Source organism: Podarcis melisellensis (assembly GCF_964234715.1).
Source record: "Podarcis melisellensis genome assembly, chromosome: 8".
NCBI lineage: Eukaryota > Metazoa > Chordata > Lepidosauria > Squamata > Lacertidae > Podarcis > Podarcis melisellensis.
Window position 1 is genome coordinate 41,996,242 of NC_138540.1, and position 21,569 is coordinate 42,017,810.

At 47.7% G+C, this 21,569-nt stretch overlaps 2 protein-coding genes and 1 long non-coding RNA gene across 7 annotated transcripts in view; 2 read left to right on the forward strand and 1 right to left on the reverse strand.

Annotated features, from left to right (window-relative positions):
• The first annotated feature begins 30 nt into the window (after positions 1-30).
• Positions 31-9,850, forward strand: RNF166 (ring finger protein 166). 5 transcript variants are annotated; one of them, XM_081920242.1, is made up of 7 exons: positions 35-280; positions 3,069-3,141; positions 4,133-4,289; positions 4,883-4,995; positions 5,605-5,719; positions 7,518-7,625; positions 8,321-9,850. In XM_081920242.1, exons 3-7 carry the CDS (start codon positions 4,197-4,199, stop codon positions 8,384-8,386), a joined length of 495 nt encoding a protein of 164 aa, XP_081776368.1. In that variant the 5' UTR covers positions 35-280; positions 3,069-3,141; positions 4,133-4,196; the 3' UTR covers positions 8,387-9,850. The 5 variants fall into 5 exon arrangements, with proteins under 5 accessions (XP_081776364.1, XP_081776368.1, XP_081776365.1 ...); XM_081920239.1 differs by lacking the exon at positions 35-280 and adding an exon at positions 376-528; XM_081920238.1 differs by lacking the exon at positions 3,069-3,141 and having other exon boundaries at positions 31-280.
• LOC309374962 overlaps positions 7,632-21,569 on the reverse strand; it is a 26,948-nt gene continuing 13,010 nt past the window's right edge. Inside the window, exon 3 of the long non-coding RNA XR_014170768.1 lies at positions 7,632-7,798. This is a non-coding gene — a long non-coding RNA (uncharacterized lncRNA). The remainder of the gene's footprint in view (positions 7,799-21,569) is intronic.
• SNAI3 (snail family transcriptional repressor 3) overlaps positions 19,281-21,569 on the forward strand; it is a 9,047-nt gene continuing 6,758 nt past the window's right edge. The window contains exon 1 of the mRNA XM_081920236.1: positions 19,281-19,397. Within this exon, the coding sequence (XP_081776362.1) occupies positions 19,319-19,397 (79 nt within the window). The 5' untranslated portion in view covers positions 19,281-19,318. The remainder of the gene's footprint in view (positions 19,398-21,569) is intronic.

Consider the following 21,569-nt stretch of genomic DNA (forward strand, 5'->3'; position numbering starts at 1 on the left):
TCAGAGAGCGCCGCCCTATCACCTTGCTTCCGCTTCCGCCTCCCTGGGCCGGGGTCGTCTCCGCCTCCTCGTCCTCCATGGCTGCCGCGATGTTCCGGAGCCTGCTGGTGTCCGCGGGCGGGTCCCGCGAGGCGACTCCTTCTTCTGCCGCCGCCCCCTCGCCCGCCCCGCCGCCGCCCCACCCGCCTGAGGCCGGCGCCGCGCTGGAGGCCCAGTTCAGCTGCCCCATTTGCCTGGAGGTCTATCAGCGCCCCGTGCGCATCGCCCCCTGCAGGCACACGTGAGAGCCCAGGGGGCTGGGGGGGGTACGCGCAGTCATGTCCGAGGGCGGACCGCTTGTAAACATGATGCCCGTCTTGCAGCAAGTGCAACGGGGGTAGTGGGTGGCGTTAGAGGAGGAGATGGTGGGTCTGGTGGGGGAGCATTGGAGGTGTCTGCCCGATTTGGGAGAAAGCAGGAGAAGATTTGAGGGGGCGACCCAGGGAGGAACTACAGGTGTAAGGATGCTAAGGCATAGAGCAGAGTGGGGTAACTGGGGTCTAGGTTGGGAGAAAGTATGTTAGCGGGATGAGGAGGTGAATTTGTGGTGCAACACTGATATGGCAGTGTTGGCCAAGAATGAGACTTTGGGGCTGAAGCAGATACCTTGTAACGGATGTGGACCCTGTTGTGGGGAAGGTGAATTTCATACTTGGGATTGCTAGTATCTGCGGCTGTTCTAGAAAGCAAGGAGGGTGCACTTGTGGAGATACTCTCTTAAAAAGAGAGAGGTGCTCCTGAATCATTGGTTCCCATGAATACTGGGAGAATTGGACCCACACCACCCTTTTCCTACAGTATTGTTACATTCTGTGTGTGAAAGGAAAGATAATGCTTATTACAGAAAGTTCAGTAGAGGATAACTATGGAATAGCCTTATGAAATTTCACTGAGTTGTCTGTGAGAGTGAAAGTGGGGTAATAGAATCCTTTGAATAACATAAGCCTGCAGGAGTCTATTGTGAGTCCTAACTCAACTCTGCTCCTGTGAACACAGATCTTTGGGAGCTTTTTGATACTGAAGCCTTTACCAGACATTGCTATGTGCATGGCAACCTCAAACTTTGAACACCTAAACCCTTGTTGCATTGTGTAATGATATAGTGAATTTTAGCACTCCTGAAACTTGTCTGCTGAAACTGTTGAATATTTTCAGACCAGTTCTTGCAATGATTTTTTTCAGAGTTCTAATGCTTGCAGTCTAAATCTTCTAAAAGGTTTCATGGGGAGGCAAAAACCTGCTCAGGAGACCATCTCCTGAGGAGACAGATTCTGGAAGAGAGCTGTATCTTCAGTAGTAGTAAGAAGTCAAAAAGATGCTGTGGCATTATGAAAACTAACAGATGAGGTGGCTGAGAGGCATAGCTCCATGCTGGACCATCTGCTTTCCATGCAGAAGGCCCCCATTTCAATCCCTGACTCCTCAAGTTGAGAAGGATCTTGGACAGAATGTGTGGGGAAGACCTTGAAGGGCTATTGCCTGCCTTCCCCAACCTAGTGTCCTCCAGGTGTTTTTGACTATGACTCCCATCAGCCCTAGCCAGCATGGTGAATGGTAAGGGGAGATGGGAGTTGTAGTCCAAAACATATGGCTTGCACTAGTGAAGTGATGAAGGCTTCTCTAGATGTTTTGGACTATGATTCCCATCAGTCCAAGGCAGCATTGTTGTATGATGCTGGCGCTGATGCAGATTGTAGTCTGAACATCTGAATCAGAAGAATCCCTGCAGTCCCTGGACTGGTGCCTGGACACAGTGGTGAGATGGATGAGGAATAACTTAGACCGAATTCTGACAAGACAGAGGCGTGGTTTCTGTGTCTGAGAAACTGGTCAACTGCTAACCCTGGATAGGCTTGCATTTCCCCTGAAGGAGCAAGTTTGTAGTCTAGGGCATGATGCTTCTGGATCCAGCTTGTCACTGGAAGTCCAGGTAGCCTCAGTGCCTAGAAGTACCTTTTACTAGCTGTGATTAGTATGACAGGTGCACTTGCTCCTGGATGAAGAAAGCTTGGTCATGGTAGTTCATGTGTTAGTTACTTCAAGACTGGATTACTGTAATTAGCTCTGTGTGTGGCTTCCCTTGCACTTGATCTGGAAGCTGCAGTTAGTGCAGAATGATGCAGCACAATTACAATTACAGGAGTGAGATTCTATCAACCTGTAACACCTCAGCTCATTAGTTCAAGGTCTTACTTATTGGCATATAAAGCCCTTAACAACTTGAGACCAGTTTACTTATGAGATCACATTTCCCCATATATGCCCGCATGACTCCTTCCATCTGCAGAACTGACACTTAAAATTGCAACATAACACTCTGTTTTTAAAAGATCTATATTTTAGTGTGGCAGCAGCTACACTTTGGGAGCCCCTGCCTGTTGACATCATGCAAATGCCTTCACTGTACCCTTTTCGGCATCCACATGTGTTTTTAGCTTATCATTTATTTTAAATAACTTTTGAATGTTTTAAATAGATGTTTTTAACAGGTTTTTTTCCTGATAATTCCACTATTTCGTTCATATTTTCATATTCATATTTCATTTCATATTTTGTAAGCCAGTTCAAGGTCTTATTACAATCAAGCAATATATAAATCTGTTAAAATTTATTTGCTAGATATTCTTCAGCTGTATCACTCTTAGAGGATGCTGCCACTAGAAAGGCATTGTCCCTCATCACCACCAATTACACTTTGGTTGGCAGGGGACACTGATTATCTTAATAACCAGACATGCGCAAAGGAGCAGTTGGTTCTTTGTTCCCAAGTCCCAAGTTATTGAGGGGTTTATGGTTGTAAAACCAGCATTTTGAATTGTTCTCAAAAACAGATAGGTAGTCAGTTCTGTTAACAGTCCCCAATCCTCTCCCTCCTCAATTCTAATCTTTGCTCACTAATATGAATGGGAAGCGCTTCAGGCAGCGACTGTGCTGTTCCTGTATTATATAAAATCACCTTGCCCTCCTGTGGCACAACACAAAGTTCACTTGTGGTAATAGGGTTAACCACCCTCTTCTCCTGCACTCAGTGGTGGGAAAGGCCTCTGCCTTTTCGTTTGGTATTGCCTCTTGTGAAGACTTCTGGAACAGAGATGCTGATGGGTAAGTGCAGAGCCGCAGCAGAGGATTTCCCTTTAAAAGTTAGTCAAGGTAGCCAAGAGGAAAGGAGAGACTTTGAGGAAACTCACTTGGCATATGTCTAGCGGAGCAAGAGTGAGGGCAGAAGCAGAAAACCTACTTGCCGCTAGCTGCTAGCATAAAGCTGATGAAATTTGCTGAAGGACCAGGGCATTTGCACGTGGGTTGGCAGGTTGTCCTTTCTGCCTCTTGGATTCCCTAGCATAGCCTCAAGCTCCCTTTTCCAGTACAGTGGTTATTTTGCAGTTTCTTCCACCAACTGCATGAGAGGTCCTGATCCTGCAGGCATAAAAGAACTTTAAAGTTGCCACGATCCCTGATCTCTGGCCTGTTTCTAAAAGCCATTCTCTGGCCCGAGGCTCTTTGAGTTACTGCTCAGATTCCTGTAGCCTCTTATTCCAAGTTCAGAGGCAGACATTTCCTGATGGATGCACAAGAGTGCTCTTTGACTTCATAGCACGTAGCGCTCAATAGTTATAAAGGGCAAGAGACAATGAGCAGCTCATCAAAATTAGATGCATAAATAGATTTTTGTACCTCTGAGCAAGTGGTGTGTAGCATTCCAGAGTATGTACTGGTGCTCTGTAGTATTCAGCATACAATAGAATGTTTTGCTTGTGATACAGAAAGCTTATTGCGTGCTTTAAGACCAGGCCATCTTCTACCCTATGCCCCATAGGTGCTGAAAATAGTCTGAGAACACCCTGCTAATAATTCTGTGTGGGGGCACTTCATAATCTAGGACATACAGAAAGCTAAACTATCATTAGCTACTTCATGTTTTCAGGAATGTTTTTATGTCTTTTGGCTGGAGAACTGTCAGCATCTTATCCTGGGAGAGGAATCTGGCCAGCCTTTATTGTTGAATTGGCTGGTGCTAAGAGTTTGTATGCCTGTATTACTCCTAGTGCTCTCGAGGCTTGCTGAGCAAATTGAGTCTCTGTTTCTTTTCCAGATTCTGTGGGGAATGCCTGCAGCCATGCCTCCAAGTACCGTCTCCTCTCTGCCCACTCTGCCGCATGCCCTTTGACCCTAAAAAGGTGGAGAAGGCCTCCAGTGTAGAGAAGCAGCTCTCCTCCTTCAAGGCTCCCTGCCGGGGCTGTAGCAAAAAGGTAACTTCATGAGCCACCTGGGCAAGGGCAGGTGCCAAGTTTAGAGCCACAAATAAATGCTGGTTAATTCCTCCTGCCCCCCTCCCCGGTCACTTGAAAATTGCTGAGGGTCTTTCTGCCTGTTGTGGCAATTGTAATGCACAGTGCTAGATGCTGCATGATTTTTAATTGTTTTTATTGCTTCTTTTATTATTTACATTGTATTATAGTTTGAATTCCATTGTATTCAAATTATAATATAAGAAATAAAGCAATAAAAATACAGTTAAAAATCAACATGAAACTTTAGTAAGGACAAGTCATGGACTGGGTGAATGAAGTTTACAAACCTCATTTGGAGGGCATGTGGTTTGAGGTTTGGCGGCTGGAAGAACAGCTTGATGTTCAGTTCAAAGTTCCTTTGCAACCTTAAAGTGGCCACCTTGCCCCTTTTCAAAGTAGCACAGAAGACAGTTTGAGTACAGAGTGATACAGTTTGCTTAATTAATTAGTGTGTGACAATTACCTGGAAACCAAGCTTTTACGTTAAGAGGATACAGCACATTCTTAGGAAGAAAAATAGAGTCCTTTTGTCTCCATTCCTCATTTTACAGGTGACTCTCGCAAAGATGAGATCCCATGTCACATCCTGTACTAAGGTTCAGGAGCAGATGGCCAACTGTCCAAAGTTTGTTCCTGTTGTCCCGACGTCCCAACCCATTCCCAGGTATCTAATCTTCACCTGTTGGACAAGATGCTACATTCTGTTAGAGTGTTGGGCTGATGGAGCTTGCATGGAGAGAAAGTGGATAGATGGAGGAACCTTCTTAGACTGTCTTTCTAAACTAACCTGTTCTGACCTCTTAAAGTGCTAGACTGACATTCTTAGGGTTGTTGACCTCATTTCCTCACTCACCACCTCTTCCTTGATATCTGCCGCTTCTGGAGAAGAGAGGAGGAGAGGCCTTTTGTCACTTTCTCCTGCAGATATCAAAGAGCAAGCAGGGCTCCTTTGCATCTTCAGCTTAATTAGCTGGAACTAGGAACTCTTTACCATCCAGCATGTATTTCCTGTAAGAAACACAGCTTTCTTATTTTGCACACCTAATATCTCTGTGCGATTGTTTTGCCACTAAAAAACCCCCAGCAAGTATACCATATACAACCAGCTTCCGAGCTGTGAGCTAACTCTGCAAGGTTAACCAATAGTTTTGAAGCTGTCACGAGTGAGCCATGCTGTCCATGGGGGGTTTCTTTTGAAAAGGGAGCATTGGCAAGCACCCCACAGGTGCTGTTCTCCTGGGTGACCCTTCCAAATGTCTGCTGTCTTTTCCAGCAATATCCCAAACCGGTCCACATTTGTGTGTCCCTATTGTGGAGCGCGGAACCTGGACCAGCAAGAGCTGGTGAAACACTGCATGGAAAACCACCGCAACGACCCCAACAAAGTGGTGAGTGGCCATGGATCTAAATGGAAAAGAGGCTGGGAATTGTGCCCTCCCTTGTACAGGTTTGGGGTTTTTGGGGGGGGGGCAGAAGCAGGATGAAAGGCCAGTGTAGTGGTTTGCCCATCCTGCCTATGGCACAACTTGAGTTACCCGCTGCTTTAGGTTGTGAACCGCAGACTGTTAAATGCTGCTCTTCAGCTCCTCTGCTGATGTAGAGCTAGAGGGGTATAACTGTCCAGTGAACTGTGAGGTTTGTGCACATCTGATTTGTTTCCCGGTGCGGAGTTGGTAGGTGCATGTGCATCCACTCCCAGGCATGGAGTGCTGTGCCTGTTTCTAGCTCATTTAATCTCTATTCAGCTTCTCAAATGGACAGAGGCAGTGCGGTGATGCCTTTTCTGCAGCAAGATAAAAGAGAGGAGATAAGTGCTCTGGAGAGGGTCATGTTGAGAGTTTAGGGTAGCAGTTCTGTTTTGAGGTCCACCTTCCATCGGTCCAAATTTGGAGATCTGGTCAATTTGGTACCAATAGGTGTTTCCAAAGCAACACAGGATGGGGTGCAGGAAAGAAGCTTGTTGCTGTTTTTTAGTTTATGTTGGTATTGATTATTTTAATTTTTCATGGTGGAGAGGGCTATCAATGGCTACTGGCCTTGATGTCTATGCTCGCCCTCCATAATCGGAGGCAGCAATATATCAGTTGCTGGAAACCACAGGAAGGGAAAGGGCTCTTGTGCTCATGTTTTGCTTGCCGGTTTGACACCAGCATCTGGTTGCCACTGTAACAACAGGAGGCTGGACTCGATTGACCACTAGCCCAATCTAGCAGGCTATTCTTACATTATGTACTTAATGCATTTGATTTGCGTATGCATATTCATTTGCCAACTGCTTTTGATGTTTGGGGTTCCAGAGAAAAGCAGGGTGTAAATATTTTTAAAGAAATAGCCTGAGCTCCCCAGGAGTCATGTATGGCAAATATCAACACAGGAAAGGTCATAGCTCAGTTGTAGGGCATCTGTTTTGCATGCAGAAGGTTGTGGGTTCAGTCACCAGGTAGGACTAGGAATGTCCCCTGTTGGAAATCATAAGAGCTGTTGCCAGTCAGTACTGAGGTAGTTCTACCAATGGCTTAACTTTCTAAGGCAGCTTACTAAAATTGGTAAAGAAACCCCAGGTGTGTGCTGTGGAAACTGGAGACTTTCCATCAGAACTTTTGTCACCCTCCTAAGAAAACATGGAAGCCTTTTCTGTGTGCAGTTAGGGTGTTTGCTGGATAGCAAGGCATGCATTTGTCATATTTTCTGAACAGAAGTCTACAGGCAGTGCAGCAAGTCTTGGATAACAGCTGAAACGGGAGGGAAGAGATGGAAATCAGGACCACCTCACTGCTACAGATGAGAGACTAGCAGCTTCTGTCGATTCCTCTCAAAGTTTTCCATCCCATCTGGTCATCAGAACAACTTGTAACTAAGAACTTGTGCCTGCCCTTTCCTCCTCCCTCCCAATAGGTTTTCCTTTTGTGTTGTGAATTTTTTTGAGGGCATGGGCTTCTTCTCTTTTTCATGATTTGTAGGCTGCTTTGGGAACGTTGTTGGTGGAAGAGTAGGACCAAAAATAATTAATTATACACATGAAATAAATTATAGTGGTATTATTTCCCTAGGCAGTTCTATGCACATATGTGTGTGGTTATACAAATCTCGTTGTTGATTTGTTGCTTTAGAATGGGCTAATCTGGTTTTTTTCCTTTTTAGTTGACAGTCCACTTCTTCTCTTCCTCCTGCCCCTCTGTGTTCCAGGTATGCCCAGTCTGTTCAGCCATGCCTTGGGGTGACCCCAGTTATAAGAGTGCCAACTTCCTACAGCATCTTCTGCACAGGCACAAGTTCTCCTATGACACATTTGTGGTGGGTACCTACTGCCAAACTTACATGGGGTGCATTAGATGGCGGTCAGGAGCCCTGGTGCTCAGTATTGCTTTCTGTGGGTTGGCAATTAGGGCTCCCTTGTGGCTTGCTTTGATGGTTTGCAGTTTTTGTTGTTATTCTTTAACATGTTCTTCCTTGGGGGTCCTTTGGGCCTGGAAAGAGGGATAAAAATATAATCTTTTATGATAATCATGGACCAAACTGATATTGGGTGGGGGGATGGGGACGCTGTTGTATCAGAAATTCCACCTTCCTCCCATTTGAGAGCTCAAGTAGGTGTCCTTTCTACTCCACTCTTATAAGGAGACTTCCCTTATAGACAACTTGGACATAATTGTTGAGATTTTAAGCTTGTCCCAAGCCTTTTATTTTTTTTAAGCCAGGGTAGTGTTTTGATTGCCACATTGGGAAACCTGGATTCGAATCCCTGCGCATTCATGAAGCTCAGTGGGTGATCTTGGGCCAGTCTTTACCTTTCAGCCTGGCCTACCTCACAAGGTTGCTGAGAGGGTGGAAGGGAAGGGTGAGGAATCAAGGACACTGCTCTGAGCGATGTGGAGGAGGAGAGAGAAAAAAATGAAGTCTTTGGTAAAGCAATATCGGGGACGGGGCTTGGAGCAGGGAGGGAAATGCTTCCATTTGGTTCCCTGCAATGGTTCTGTCCTCATTTCCAGGACTACAGCATCGATGAAGAAGCAGCACTGCAAGCGGCGCTGGCACTCTCCCTCTCCGAGAACTGAGGGCAACCGCCACGTGGTGGATCGGGACTGTTCGGGGCTCTTGCTGACCTTTCCCCACACAGTGGGGAGGCACAACCCCTCACCCTTCCCTCGGCCTCCATCTAACAAGTAGGCAGCCCATTCCCTCGGCTCCTGTCCTGCCTTCCTCTGCCAGGTGGAACCTTCCTTCATTTTTCGGAGCTCAGAGGTGATGGGATTCGATGTAGGCGCCTGAATGGGAAATGCAGCGGGGAACCCCGGCCTCGCCCACTTCGGACTGTTGTTTGGGCCCACTTTGTACTTCCGGTTGGACATTCCATATGTAACTTCAGCGCAGAGGGTATATTTTATTAAGATGCTTTTACTAAGATTTTAGCACTGTCGGCCCTCATCCTGTTTGCGGTTTATATAGCAACAACGCATTTTGTGGGGAACTCTGTAGTTTAAACCTTTTTTTTTTAAAAAAAGAAATATTGCCTGTGGTTTTTGTTAAGTCATTTGGGGTTTTTTAAATTATTATTTAAAAGAAGAAGAACAAGCATGGGACACAGGCACTTTGTAGGACTATTTATTACGCCCTTGGGGAGCAAATTGCTTACCACTCAGCCATTGCAACAGAGGCAGCAAATGCTGGGAGTGCATGGAAATGCCCGTGAAAGGCATTTCAAAAGGATCCAGAATCCCCAAGTCAGGTTAGGAAGCCATTCCTAGCCACATGCATCTTTCTCTCCCTTTCCCTTCTGCACCCCCTCCCCCCAAAAACCCTTCCTCATTTTGTACCGGCTTTTGTGATAACTCTACATGCAGCCTTTCCCAGCCCGGTGCATTCCAGGTGATTTGGACCACACTCCTCATCAGCACCAGCTGGGAGTTGTAGTCCAAAACTCCCGGGAGCCACCATGCTGCCTGAGGCTGCCATGTAGGTTATCTGTGGGGGATTTTTTTCTACATCTATTGGTGTGACAATACTCTTTTCACATTTTATAGAGAGAAAAATAAAAACAGTTAACTGTTGATACTGCAATATCTGTGTTTGACTAGGAACAATAGTATTTTTATGGAGCATTATTTTTTAAAGTATATTTTTTAAAGAAAAAAGAGGTATGTATTCAAGAATTTCAGGGTGGGGGGTATGCCAGAACCTGGAGTGGAGAAGGGGCTTCCTTTCATTAACACTGGAGCAATCGGACTATTGTCGTCTTCTTGTTTTTCAATATTTCTCTTCTCTCCCACCCCCCCACCCCCCACAAAAAAAGGAAAAAGATCTTTGTTGAAATGACCTTTCTGGGTTTCCTTCTCACCAAGTAACAATGCTTTCTTTTTAGAAGCTAGAGGGGGAGAGAGAAACTTGTGCGGCCATTTCAGGTTGTCATAAGCTGTTACACGCCGCAAGGTACTGCAAGGTTTTATCATCCAGGTATCATGATAATGGATCAGCAGGTCCAAAGTAGACTTGAAAGAAATAAAAGCTGTGAATAAGCTACAGTATATGGTCTCTGTTTGTGTCTCTAGTACGAAGAATCTGCTCAAAACGGGCACCTCATAGCACATCCTAGGGGTGGGGTTACATGCCCTCTAGAGTATTTTACAGTTGGGAAGTTTCACGGTACAGTGTTTAAAATGGACAACTTTCACTGGAGTCCTGCAGAGCCCTGCCAGTCACCCTGATATGCATTTTTTCCCCAGGGAGCAGTTTTTCAGATGAAGAGGATTCAAAACTGAAGCCCTCCCTACAAGGGTTGCAGTCCACCTTCTGTCACCTCATTCTATATATCTGGCCTAATTTACTTCCTAGCATAGATTTTGAGGTTTCGGAGGGATGGGGACATTGTGCTGTAGACAGCAGAGTCTCCACTAGGGGGAGCAGCAGCCTCAATGCTACGCTTCCCAGCCTGCAGATCTTCCTTGCTTGAGCTGCCTTTGGCTGAAATCAGGCATGGCTCTCTTGGAGCCTCTTCCAAATGGTTTTGGAATGCAAGCAGACTTAACCCCTGTACTGCCACACAGATTTCCTGGCCTTTAGATAGGAAGGGGCCCATGCCCCAGGTTTGAATCTCCCCAAGTGAGTTGGCTGTTTGAGGTCACTCTTATCCCAGGCACAGGTTCCTTGTGGGAAAGGACAATATGATCTGTACTGGGGCCCCTCCTGTTTGCCTTTTCCAACCTGGTGCCCTCCAGATGTTTAGTACTTCAAATTCCACCAGCACAGCCATAATATAGTGTGGCTGATGGGAGTAATCTTAAACATCTGGAAGGTGCCAGGTTGAGGAAGCCTGGCATACAATAAGGGGAGCGGTACTCATGGGCATCCAAAGAAGCTGAAGATTCAGGGCAGGTAAAAGAAAGTACTTCACCTAGCACAAAGTTAAACCTTGGAACTCACTCCAATAGGAAGCAATGATGCCAGCAACCTAGATGGCTTTAAAGGAGGATTGAACAAATTAATGGAGGATCATGTTATTAGTGGCTACTAGCCATGATGGCTATGCCCTGCCTCCAACGTTGCAGGCAGTAGTGCTTCTGAATACAGTTGCTGGAAACCGCAGGAGGGGAGAGTGCTCTTGTGCTCAGGTTCTGTTTGCAGGTTTCCCAGTTTAAGAGAAGGGAGAAAGGGAGATTTTGTTGGCAGTTTAGGGAGCCAAGTATCGCTTAGCCTGGCAAGCTGTTAGTCCCACAGCAAGGCTAGCAGGTGTTGTGGATTTTCTCTGCTGCAAATGTCCCAGAGAACTGGAATGCCAAAACAGTCTGACTTCCTGAGCCTGAGCCAATTGAGATAAGCCTGGCTCAGATCAGGAGTCCTTGTTTCCCAAGAACACCACCTACTGACTCATTAACTCCTGCCAGTGGGACTAACAAGCCTGGGTTTCGTCACCACAGGCCCCTCTTCAGTCTCATGTTTTCAGTCTCTCCCCCTGCCTGCCTGACAGCTGAATCAATGCTCAGCATCTTTTATCAGGGGTGACGCAGGATGCAAGGAGCATCTTATCTCCTGCCTGGCTTCTGTCAACAGCACAGCCCCAACCTGAAGCTTCTTCAAGGGCCATAATCATCACGGCTGTCTCAACTTCAAAGGCCTTGTCTCTTTCGTCAAGTTCTTTTAATGAGGCCAGAGTGCTTAACGACTTCATTATACTTCACCCCCCCCCTTGCACTTCCTTGCCTCCTCTTAAATGTGCACAGAGGTCATTGAAGCAATGGAAAACTCCACTCTTGTGTTGAGAAATCCTGATGGCGAAGGGGGTTGGAGGGATTCAGCAAGTGAGCTGCAACAGTGAATAAGTTGATAGGATGTGCCAAAAAACCTAACACTGCCAGCTTGGAACACCTGTAGAGCTGTATGGACTAATGCCAATGCTGGACAGCTGGTGCCACATAGCGACTGATGCAATTTTATGCGTACTTTAACAGTAAGACCCACTGGGGCTTCCATGTGTACAGGATTGCAACCTAAGCAACTGAGCTACAAACCAGCCATTCCTCCCTTCAAATGTGACTTCTGCCATGAATGCTTTGTAGGTAGCCTTGGCCTCCCCCATATTTTATGGCCTACCTTACAAGGGGGGTGTAAGGATTACAGCTAGGTAATATGTGGGGAACCTTTGCCCCTCCACAGGTGCCTGAACAACTATCATCCCTAGTCATTGACCATGATGCCTGTGCCTGACGGAAGCGGCTGTTCAGCAACACCTGGAGAGACAAACGTCTCCCACCCCTGATCTATATGAAGACCTTTGGAAACACACTGTAAATGCTTATTTAACATTCAACAGCCTTCCGCAGCCTGATGTCCTCTATTTGGTTTGGACAACAGCACCCATAGACTGTGCTGCTTGGGGCTGATAGAGGCTGTAGTCCAAACCAGCTGGGGGGGGGGGCGTTGGAAAGTTCAGTATATGCCATACCAAGGATGTGCCATTGAACTCCCAGTGTCACAGAGGGCGGCCTGTATCTCATGGGAGGGAGCATCAGCTGCTTTGCATGCAGGGAGTCCCTAGTTCCATCCCCAGCATCTCCAGTGAAAAAGTCCATTGGCAATCACTTGTCTACACTGACTGGCACCAGAGGCTCTGCTTGGACAACTTTGCATCAATAATAATAATAATAATAATTTATTATTTGTACCCCGCCCATCTGGCTGGGTTTCCCCAGCCACTCTGGGTGGCTTCCATAGAAACCAAAAATACACTAAGATGTCACACATTAAAAACTTCCCTGAACAGGGCTGCCTTAAGATGTCTTCTGAATGTCAGGTAGTTGTTTATCTCTTTGATATCTGATGGGAGGGCGTTCCACAGGGTGGGCGCCACTACCAAGAAGGCCCTCTGCCTGGTTCCCTGTAGCCTCACTTCTCGCAATGAGAGAACCGCCAGAAGGCCCTCGGCACTGGACCTCAGTGTCCGGGCAGAACGATGGGGGTGGAGACGCTCCTTCAGGCATACTGGGCCGAGGCAAACTTCTCATCTCTTTCCCCACCCCAGTAAGTATAACAGTCCAGCAGCACCCTGACTACTTCTGGGCAGAGTTCAGCAAGGTGAGGTAGGTACTGAGGATTGGAATAGAAGGCAAAGAAATGTCTGTATGGCTATTGTCCCTGTTTCTAAAGAGCCCTTTTTCAGGTCTCCGTGCCGGGATGTTTAGGAAGGGACAATCATGCCATCGGAAGAAGCGCACTGCCTCACTTTGCTATTTCCAAACAGATTAGAAACATCTACACAGAGAGAGAGAGAGATCTTGTTGGGCTCCAAATTCCCATTAGCTTCTGCTGCTGGCATGGCTAATAGTCAGGGAAAATGAGTGCCACAGATTCCTCAACTCTGAGATCAAAGGATCCAGTAACAGGTGATGTGGGGATGGAGGGAGCTGCTTGAGACCCCGAGGAACCACTGGAGACTAGGCAGATGTATAAATAGGACAGATCTTATATAAAGCAACTTTTTTTTTGTTCCTACATTAACATGGCAGCACCTCCGAGCATGTACAGAGCACTCTCCTCATTATTGTCAACTCAGGTCAGAGAGTGTGGCCTTTGCTCTTCCCCATACGCCCTTTCTTCATGCCCCGCCCCCTTAGATCTGCTTCTCAGGCTTGCTGTTAGACACCCAGGAGATGACCCTTCTGAGAACAGCTTTTCCCCATCTCTTGCGTCTGAGCCAATATTTGTTCTGAGTGACTTTGGTACAAGCAGTCATTTCCTGCTGGTCACTGGGTCTGGATGGAGGAGGGAGAATGGGGAAGGCTTTGCTGTTTGGTCAGTTAAGGAGTGATGACTGCATAAGAGAATCAACACAAGAAATGAGTCTTTGGACTCCTTAAAGGCTCACCGCTTTATGGTGGCATCATAAAGCAGGGGTGGGGGAACATCTGTGGACCTCCAGATGTTGTTGGACAACAACTCCCATCTGCCGCAGCCAGCATGGCCAATGGTCAGGGATGGTGATGGGACTTGTAGTGCCATGATCAAAGCGTTTAAAATTATGCATGGCATGGAGAAAGTGGATAGAGAAAGTTCTTCTCGTGGTCTCAGAACAGTAGAACTCATGGTCATTCAATGAAATTAAATGCTAGAAGATTAAAGGTAAAGGTAAAGGGACTCCTGACGATTAGGTCCAGTCATGACCGACTCTGGGGTTGCGGCGCTAATCTCGCTTTACTGGCCGAGGGAGCCGGCGTACAGCTTCCGGGTCATGTGGCCAGCATGACAAAGCCACTTCTGCTGAACCAGAGCAGCACACGGAAACACCGTTTACCTTCCCGCTGGAGCGGTACTTATTTATCTGCTTGCACTTTGACGTGCTTTTGAACTGCTAGGTTGGCAGGAGCAGGGACCGAGCAACGGGAGCTCCGTCACGGGGATTCGAACTGCCGACCTTCGGATCAGCAAGTCCTAGGCTCTGTGGTTTAACCCACAGCGCCACCCGCGCTAGAAGATTAGGTCAGATTTAAAAAGTGCTTCTTCACACCGCACATAGTTAAACTATGGAACTCACTGCCACAGGAAGCAGTGATGGCCACCAACCTGAATGGCTTTAAAAAGAGAATTAGGCAAATTCGTGGAGTTTAAGGCTGTCAATGGCTACTAGCCAATATGACTATGCTGTGCCACCATGGTTGGTCGGAGGCAGTAATGCTTCTGAATGCCCATTGCTGAAAACCACAGGAAGGGAGAGTGCTCTTGTGTTGGGGACCTGCTTGAGGGTTTCCTGCAAGATGTACAAACCATTACACACACACACACCCCGATTCAGAGAAAATGAGTTGCAGGCAATGGAAGCTGAAGGACCAGGGTGGGGGGTGGAATGCTAGAGGCAGGAATATGGAACTGTCACATTTCCCTGCAGAGCACAAACAAACACAAGAAAAAAACCAGACCTTTTTTAACAGTAGGCGTTGGCGATGAATCCACCGAGCAAGAAATGGTTGCATTAACGCTGAAATGGGGACAGTCCTTTTCTGATGGGAGAAAGATAACCCCACTCTTGATTGAGTCTGCTCTGAATTGAATTTGCCGGCAAAAACTTTAGTCATCTCACTTTGGGCTAGACATAGATGAGACCTTTTGGCAGGTGCCTGCGAGGCAGATTCTTCTGTCTTTATACGGCCTCTTCACGGAGCAAAACTCTAGAAATGTAACAGTGTCAGCAAAGTGAGAAAATGCCATGACGCCTTTAAGAACCAAATGTTCGAATGTGGCACTAGCACCTTTACAGGTCGTGTAGGCTGCACACGTCGTCTGGCAGGAAGTGGCTAGTGGGCTTTCCTGATGTGGTTGGGGACCTGGGCAAGAAGAGGTGTCATGCTTCCTCTGCCTGCCACCGCTCCGTTGCTCTGATGTCAGAGGGGTCAGCGCAGGCAGCCTGGGGCTCCGTAGCTGGGTGCTAAAAGGAACCTAGGAGGACAATGTTAAAAGGCAGCAAGTGGCCTTTGCTAAATGAAGAGGAAACTTCGCTAGAACCTGCTTAACACATTGCTAGAGTGGTATTCAAAGCTTCTTGACAGAAACTCCTGGCTGTAGGCGGATGGCACCAATTGCTCATTCCGTTTGCTATGTATGACAATCGCTGCCTCCACAGGAACAGAGGAAGCTGCCTCAGGTGAAGTCAAACCCACACTCAGTATTGCCTGCACTGGCTGGCAGCAGCTCCCCAAATTTTCAGACAGATGCTAGGGCAGGCATAGGCAAACTCGGCCCTCTAGAAGTTTTGGGACTACAACTCCCGTCATCCCTAGCTAACAGGACCAGTGGTCAGGGATGGTGGGAGTTGTAGTCCCAAAACATCTGGAGGGCCGAGTTTGCCTATGCCTGTGCTAGGGATTGAACCTAGGACCTTCTGCATGCAAAGCAGTTGCTCTATCACTGAGCTATGGCCCTTCCCGACATCAGACCTATGAAAAAGACTGTAAATTCAGGCAATGGGACTGCAGAAGAAGGAAGGCCTCCTTTGTCAAAGGACTCTGAAGCAGGGTGTCTTCACCCTTGCTATTTCCCATCTGTTCTCAAGCATCCCTGTAGCAGGGGGTAGGCAACTGGGCAGTGCTTCAAAGAGAGCCAGTGTGGTGTAGTGGTTAAGAGCGGTAGTCTTGCAATCTGGGGAACCGGGTTCGCGTCTCCGCTCCTCCACATGCAGCTGCTGGGTGACCTTGGGCCAGTCACACTTCTCTGAAGTCTCTCAGCCTCACTTACCTCACAGAGTGTTTGTTGTGGGGGAGGAAGGGAAAGGAGAATGTTAGCCGCTTTGAGACTCCTGAAGGGGAGTGATAAAGTGGGATATCAAATCCAAACTCCTCTTCTTCTTCTTCTGGGGAGGGGGTGGGAAGGCAGGTGTCTTCAATGAAATCCCCATGCCCTACTTCCTGACTCCCCCCAGTTTTAGCAATATCTTACTTACTTACTTTCTTATTTTGTATACCACCCTTAGTTTGAAAATCACAGGGCAGCTCACAACATAAAAATACAAAATGAGAACACAAAATACAGAATAAAACAAAAAGAAGCCAATCCAGAAGGATATCTTGGTTGATGGTATCTGAAGCCTCTGAGAAGCCAACGAGAATTAACAGGGGCACATTTCCTGACAGACGTCATCATACAGGGCAACCAAAGCAGCTTCTGTGCCAAAACCGGCCCTAAACCCCGACCTAAATGGATCTAGGAAATCATGTCAATCTGTAGCTTTTTCCAAGCAAGAGCTAAAGCAGACATCACAAAAAGGCAATGGAGACTGGCCCCCTCTGTCCCCTCCATAATCTCAGCACTGCTTCCAGACTTAAACACCTGCACCTTTTACAAAAGTGTTTGGAGGGGCCATAGTCCAGTAGATTAGAGCACGTGCTTTGCATGCAGAAGGTACCAGGTTCAATCCCCTGCATTCTCAGATAGGGCTGGGAAAGACTCTTCTCTGTCTGAGTTGGTGGAGCATGAGACTCTTAATCTCAGGGTTGTGGGTTTGAGCCCTATGTTGGGTAAAAGTTTTCTGCATTGCAGGGGGTTGGACTAGATGACCCTCGTGGTCCTTCCAGCACTACAATTCTATGATTCTATGAGACCCTGGAGAGCTACTGCTGGCAGTCAATGAACATTATATTAATTCACTTATGGAACTTGCAAACTGCCCCAGACTGGTTCTCGAAGATCATCTTAAGGCATCAATTAAACATAATGAAACCTACATCCAAAACAAACTGATCAACATTTCTTTTTAAAAATCCTCATAAAGAAGAAAGCAGAATACAGCAGCCATTCATAACCCAAGGATCTTAAGAAGGCCAACTAAATCCCACCAAAGGCTGGGGTAAATTGTCCTGATGGTCTGACTTGATATAGGCCCATTTCCTCTGCTCCTAAAAATTAGCCACTGGCCTTTGGCATATATTTGCAACGAAAAACAAAGCTCTTTTCCCCTGCCCCAGCCTGCCTGGGTAAACCAGTAGCAGAAGGCAGTCAAGGAGGAGCAAGATCACATAAGTGTCTGTTTTCTCAACTGATCCTCCAGCAAGCAAACTGCAGGAGGAGGAATTCTGAGACACAATGGCCAGGTGAGTAAGTTTATGGGGCTGAGCTCTTCCCGATAATGCTTATCTCACCCCCATCTCACTGCCATGCTTCAAAGGGGTTTGCAAATATCCCCTAAGCCCCAGAGATTTCCCAGTGAAGCAATGGGGCAGGGGGTGGGGTAGGGAGGTGGTGACAGAGGATAAGCAGGCCCAGGGTGGAAAGAAGGCCTCCATCTGACTGGCCAAGATTGGGTGTGCATTTTACAAGCTAAAGCCCAAGGAGGGAGGAGAGGAGAATTGATCCCTATCCCTGAAAAATTAAGTGTGTTCGGGGCTTAGCCTGAGCCAGCATGCAGCCCAAAAAAGATTATGTGTAGCCTCTGAGCATGTGCAGGGTACCATTTCTACACACATTTCTGTCCATCCTGACAAGCAAGGGGCATGATCTGAGTTCAAGGGCACATTCCAGCCAGGCAAAAACACTTAAGCAGGACGTGAACCTGGCCAGTGAGGGGCATGACTTCAGAATGTGGCTCTGTAGGGCCACATTTGCTTCCCACTGCTGCTGTAGGGGGATGGGATGTGGCTGTTTGGAGTGAATGAAGTGTGAGTGGGGCAGGGCAGGCACCTCCAAACTGCACCTGGCTCATTCCTTGTCCTCAGAAGAGAGGTGCCCAGAAGGGTGAGACTCAGCTAGTCTTAAAAACACACCAGTTTCATTATGGAAGAGTGGTCACTTCTGTTCGCTGCATTAATGTTGTCCTCAGCTGGCAGATGTATCTACGCCTGCATAGATAGATATAAGACCAGCCTTCTAGAATCTGGTGCCCTCCACTGTTTGGAGGACAACTCTCCTCACCCCCAGCTAGTTGGCCACACCTCCAAAAGGGCCCTGGAAGTCTTTTGAGAGAGGTCTTGCTTGCTTCTTGTGCCATATGCACACTTCTTCTATCCTGCTGACACTTTTGTCAGCATTCAAATAGACTTTGCAGATTTTCGAATCCACACAAAACCTGCCCCCCTCCCCAAAATGTGGTGGGCCGGACTATATTTTTTTGGGGGGAATGAACAATTTCCTACGCCCCACAAATAACCCAGAGATGCATTTTAAATAAAAGGACACATTCTACTCATGTAAAATCACTGATTCCTGGACCGTCTGCGCAGTGGCGTAGTGTGGGGGGTGCAGGGGGGGCTGGGCGCAAATCCACGGGTTAGGGGGTGCAAATTACTTGCCTTGCCCCGGGTGCTGACAACCCACGCTACGCCACTGCGTCCGCAGGCCGGATTTAGAAGGATATTGGGCCGCATCCGGCCCCGGGGGCCTTAGGTTGCCTACCCATGGTGTAGACAATACCGACCTAGATAAACCAATGCTCTGGTCCAGCTGGCCTATACCGTATTCTTGTGCCTCTGAATAACCATTGCTCGGGTGATTTGGAGAGGCTCTTCTTACCCTCCTGCCCTGTTTGTGGCCTCCTGGTTGTCGCCTAGGCTTGAGAAAGCCTGGAGGGGCTTTTGCTCTGACCCAGCAGGGCTCTACTTCAGACGTGGCAGATAAAGCCCTGCTGCTGCGCTGAGCGAGCCATGGACTACTGCCTGGACTGCACCGCACCGCGTAGGGACCAAGTGGCCGACGTGCTTTTCCTTTACGCGAGGGGTGGCGGGAGAAGCTGTCCTCGCCTAGCCGGAGTTTGGACACCTTAACCTTGGAAGCTAGCGGGAGGATTCAAGGTGATCCCCTCCTCTGCCCCGAGCGAGCCCGCCGCGGGGCTTTCCCGGCGTCGTGGTCGTAGCCGCCCCTTGGGCTTTGCACCTGCCGCGGGGAGGGCGGCCCCGGCGGAGGCGGCCAAGGACGGCCCCTCGGCCGGCGGTTGGCTCGGCGGGAAGCCCATGCTAATGAGCCCGCGGGTTTATTGCACCTGCCCGGTCGGCTCGCTTCGCCGGGACTCTCCGCTCGCCATGCCGCGCTCCTTCTTGGTCAAGAAGCCCTCCAGCACTCGCGTCCCCAACTACGGCCAGCTGGAGACGCGCCGCCAAGGTAAGGAAGGGCAAAATGGTTTGCGCCCAGGGCGCGCGGCGCGCTTTGGAAAGCTGAGCGGCAGCGAGCGCGCTGACCAAGACGGGTCCTTCCCTTCTCGCAGCTCTCCTCGAGCGCTTTGCCTTGCCCCGACCCCCTGCCCAGGTCTATAGAGCGGGCTGTCTCCCTTCCCTCTTCACATTTTTATCTCCGACCGGTTTCCTTTTGCGCTTCAAACTCCGAGCGGCGCGCTCTTGCGCTTGTTTACTCAGAAGGCAGCTCCGCGGGGGCTTTGTCCCAATTGTGCCCGCCTAGGGTTGCATGATGGGGACGGGTTTTTAAAGTCCTTTTTCCTGCTTAAAGTGCGCTTGGAAATAGAAAACTAATTTGCAGCACAAGCCTATACGTGTCTGCTCGGAAGTAAGTTCCTTTGCGCTCAATGGCGTTGACTCTCTAGTGTGTCTGTTTCGGACTGTGGCCTTCATTTTTACCCGGCTGTTTTTTTCTTAGCGTGCTGGGGAGGGGGCCCGCGCGCGGATTTTAAAAGGGGTTTATTTCCCCTCACCCACCCCATCTGAATTCTCAATTATAATAAATACATTAGGGTTTGTTTGTTTGTTTGTTTAAAAAGTTAATCTAGCAGCGATTATTTCTGCATTCTGTCTCACATTTCTATGTATGCAATTGCCGTTATTCCTTGTCGAATGCAAAATGTCCATAGGCAGCTTGGAAGAAAAATAGACAGTTTTTAAAATAATACGAATGAAACATCGTAGGCCAAACATTAACAGCCAGACCTCACTCAACAAGAAAGCCTGAATAAATGCAACATTTAGGTTCAGAAAGAGGAATCTAAACCTACGAAATTAAAGCCAACAGTGGAGAGAATATGTTAACTCCAGGACACTAAAAAGTGTTTCTGCTGTAAATACTTTTAAACTGCTAATATTATTTTTAAAAGAAAATGGGTGGAGAGTGTCTAATATTTGCACAGCCCCAGAAATCCATAGAGGGGGTGCCAGGGCAAAAGGAGGTTTCCCTTCTCCCTGCCGGATACACTTCAGTACATGCTTATATGAGAATGTCTACTTGGTGAGTTTCGGAGTCATTTATCCTGTACCTTTGTCACATCGAAATAGCTTCCCTGGGTGTGTGGTGTACTTGACTGCGTGGTGTCAAAAGTTTCCACACAGTTAGTGGCACCTATTGGCAACTGAGCGTTCTGTATTGTGCATAGATAAGACGCATGGAAAGGTTGGGCAACATGTCACAGCATTGGTGTGAAAAACATCTTGTGCTGTCATAGAGTGGGGTTGGGGGTGTTCTCAGTGTCCTCCTTGTGGTAAAGTGTGATGTGTAAAAGGTGGCCTGGAGGGTAGATTTCACTCAAACAGCAACTTTTCCAGGTTTGGTTGCCAGGGTCCCTCTACCCTTGCACTGAACCCTTCTGTACACAGATAAAGAATGCCAAGATTAGGAGGTGGCATGCAGATATTTTAAAAATGCCAAGTGTTGCCTCTTTGGGACAGGATAGTATTTGCTTTTCGGTATTCATAAGGGTGAGTTCAATAATAATCTCGTGAGCATCTTGGCTCTTCAACGCAAGGCTCAAATGTGGCTCCCCCACCCCCTTACACACTTCTTGGAAGCTCACTTTACAAAATAAAACTTATTCTTAAGTTAACCGCTATGGCCACATGGCTGCAACAGGCAGCATCTTTCTGAATGCATTCTATGTTTTATTTGTTAAAAAATAATGCTTCCAGGTTACCTTGGGGTCTGGTGTACTGATTCCAGTGCTTGATACATGGCACTGTGGGCAAATTGTGTTTCTGCGGTGTTTGCACCCGTATGACGTGTGTTTTACTGGAACTGTGTGTACACTGCATGTGCATATTGCAGTCTTATGAGTGCATAATGCAAATGTTTGAGTGAGGCAGCCTTGAGGAGAGACTTCTATGCAACTGTTTATAATACTGGAAAGGAGTTTAATTAAACTATGGAACTCGCTACCACAAGAGGCAGTGATGGTCAACAACCTAGACAGCTTTAATACAGGATTAGACAAATTAATGGAGGAAGGAAAGACTATCAATGGCTACTAGCCATGATGACTATCCTCTGTCTCCACAAGTGGAAGCAGTGAAGTTTCTGAATGCCAGTTACTGGAAACCACAGGAGTGGAGTGGGCTC

Bases quoted from the DNA above. Each gene is read 5' to 3' on its own strand.
- RNF166 (XM_081920238.1), top strand. From the start codon at position 78: ATGGCTGCCGCGATGTTCCGGAGCCTGCTGGTGTCCGCGGGCGGGTCC. The intron at 4,996-5,604 runs GTATCTAATCTT...TGTCTTTTCCAG, and splicing joins ACGTCCCAACCCATTCCCAG to CAATATCCCAAACCGGTCCA. The intron at 7,626-8,320 runs GTGGGTACCTAC...CCTCATTTCCAG, and splicing joins TCTCCTATGACACATTTGTG to GACTACAGCATCGATGAAGA.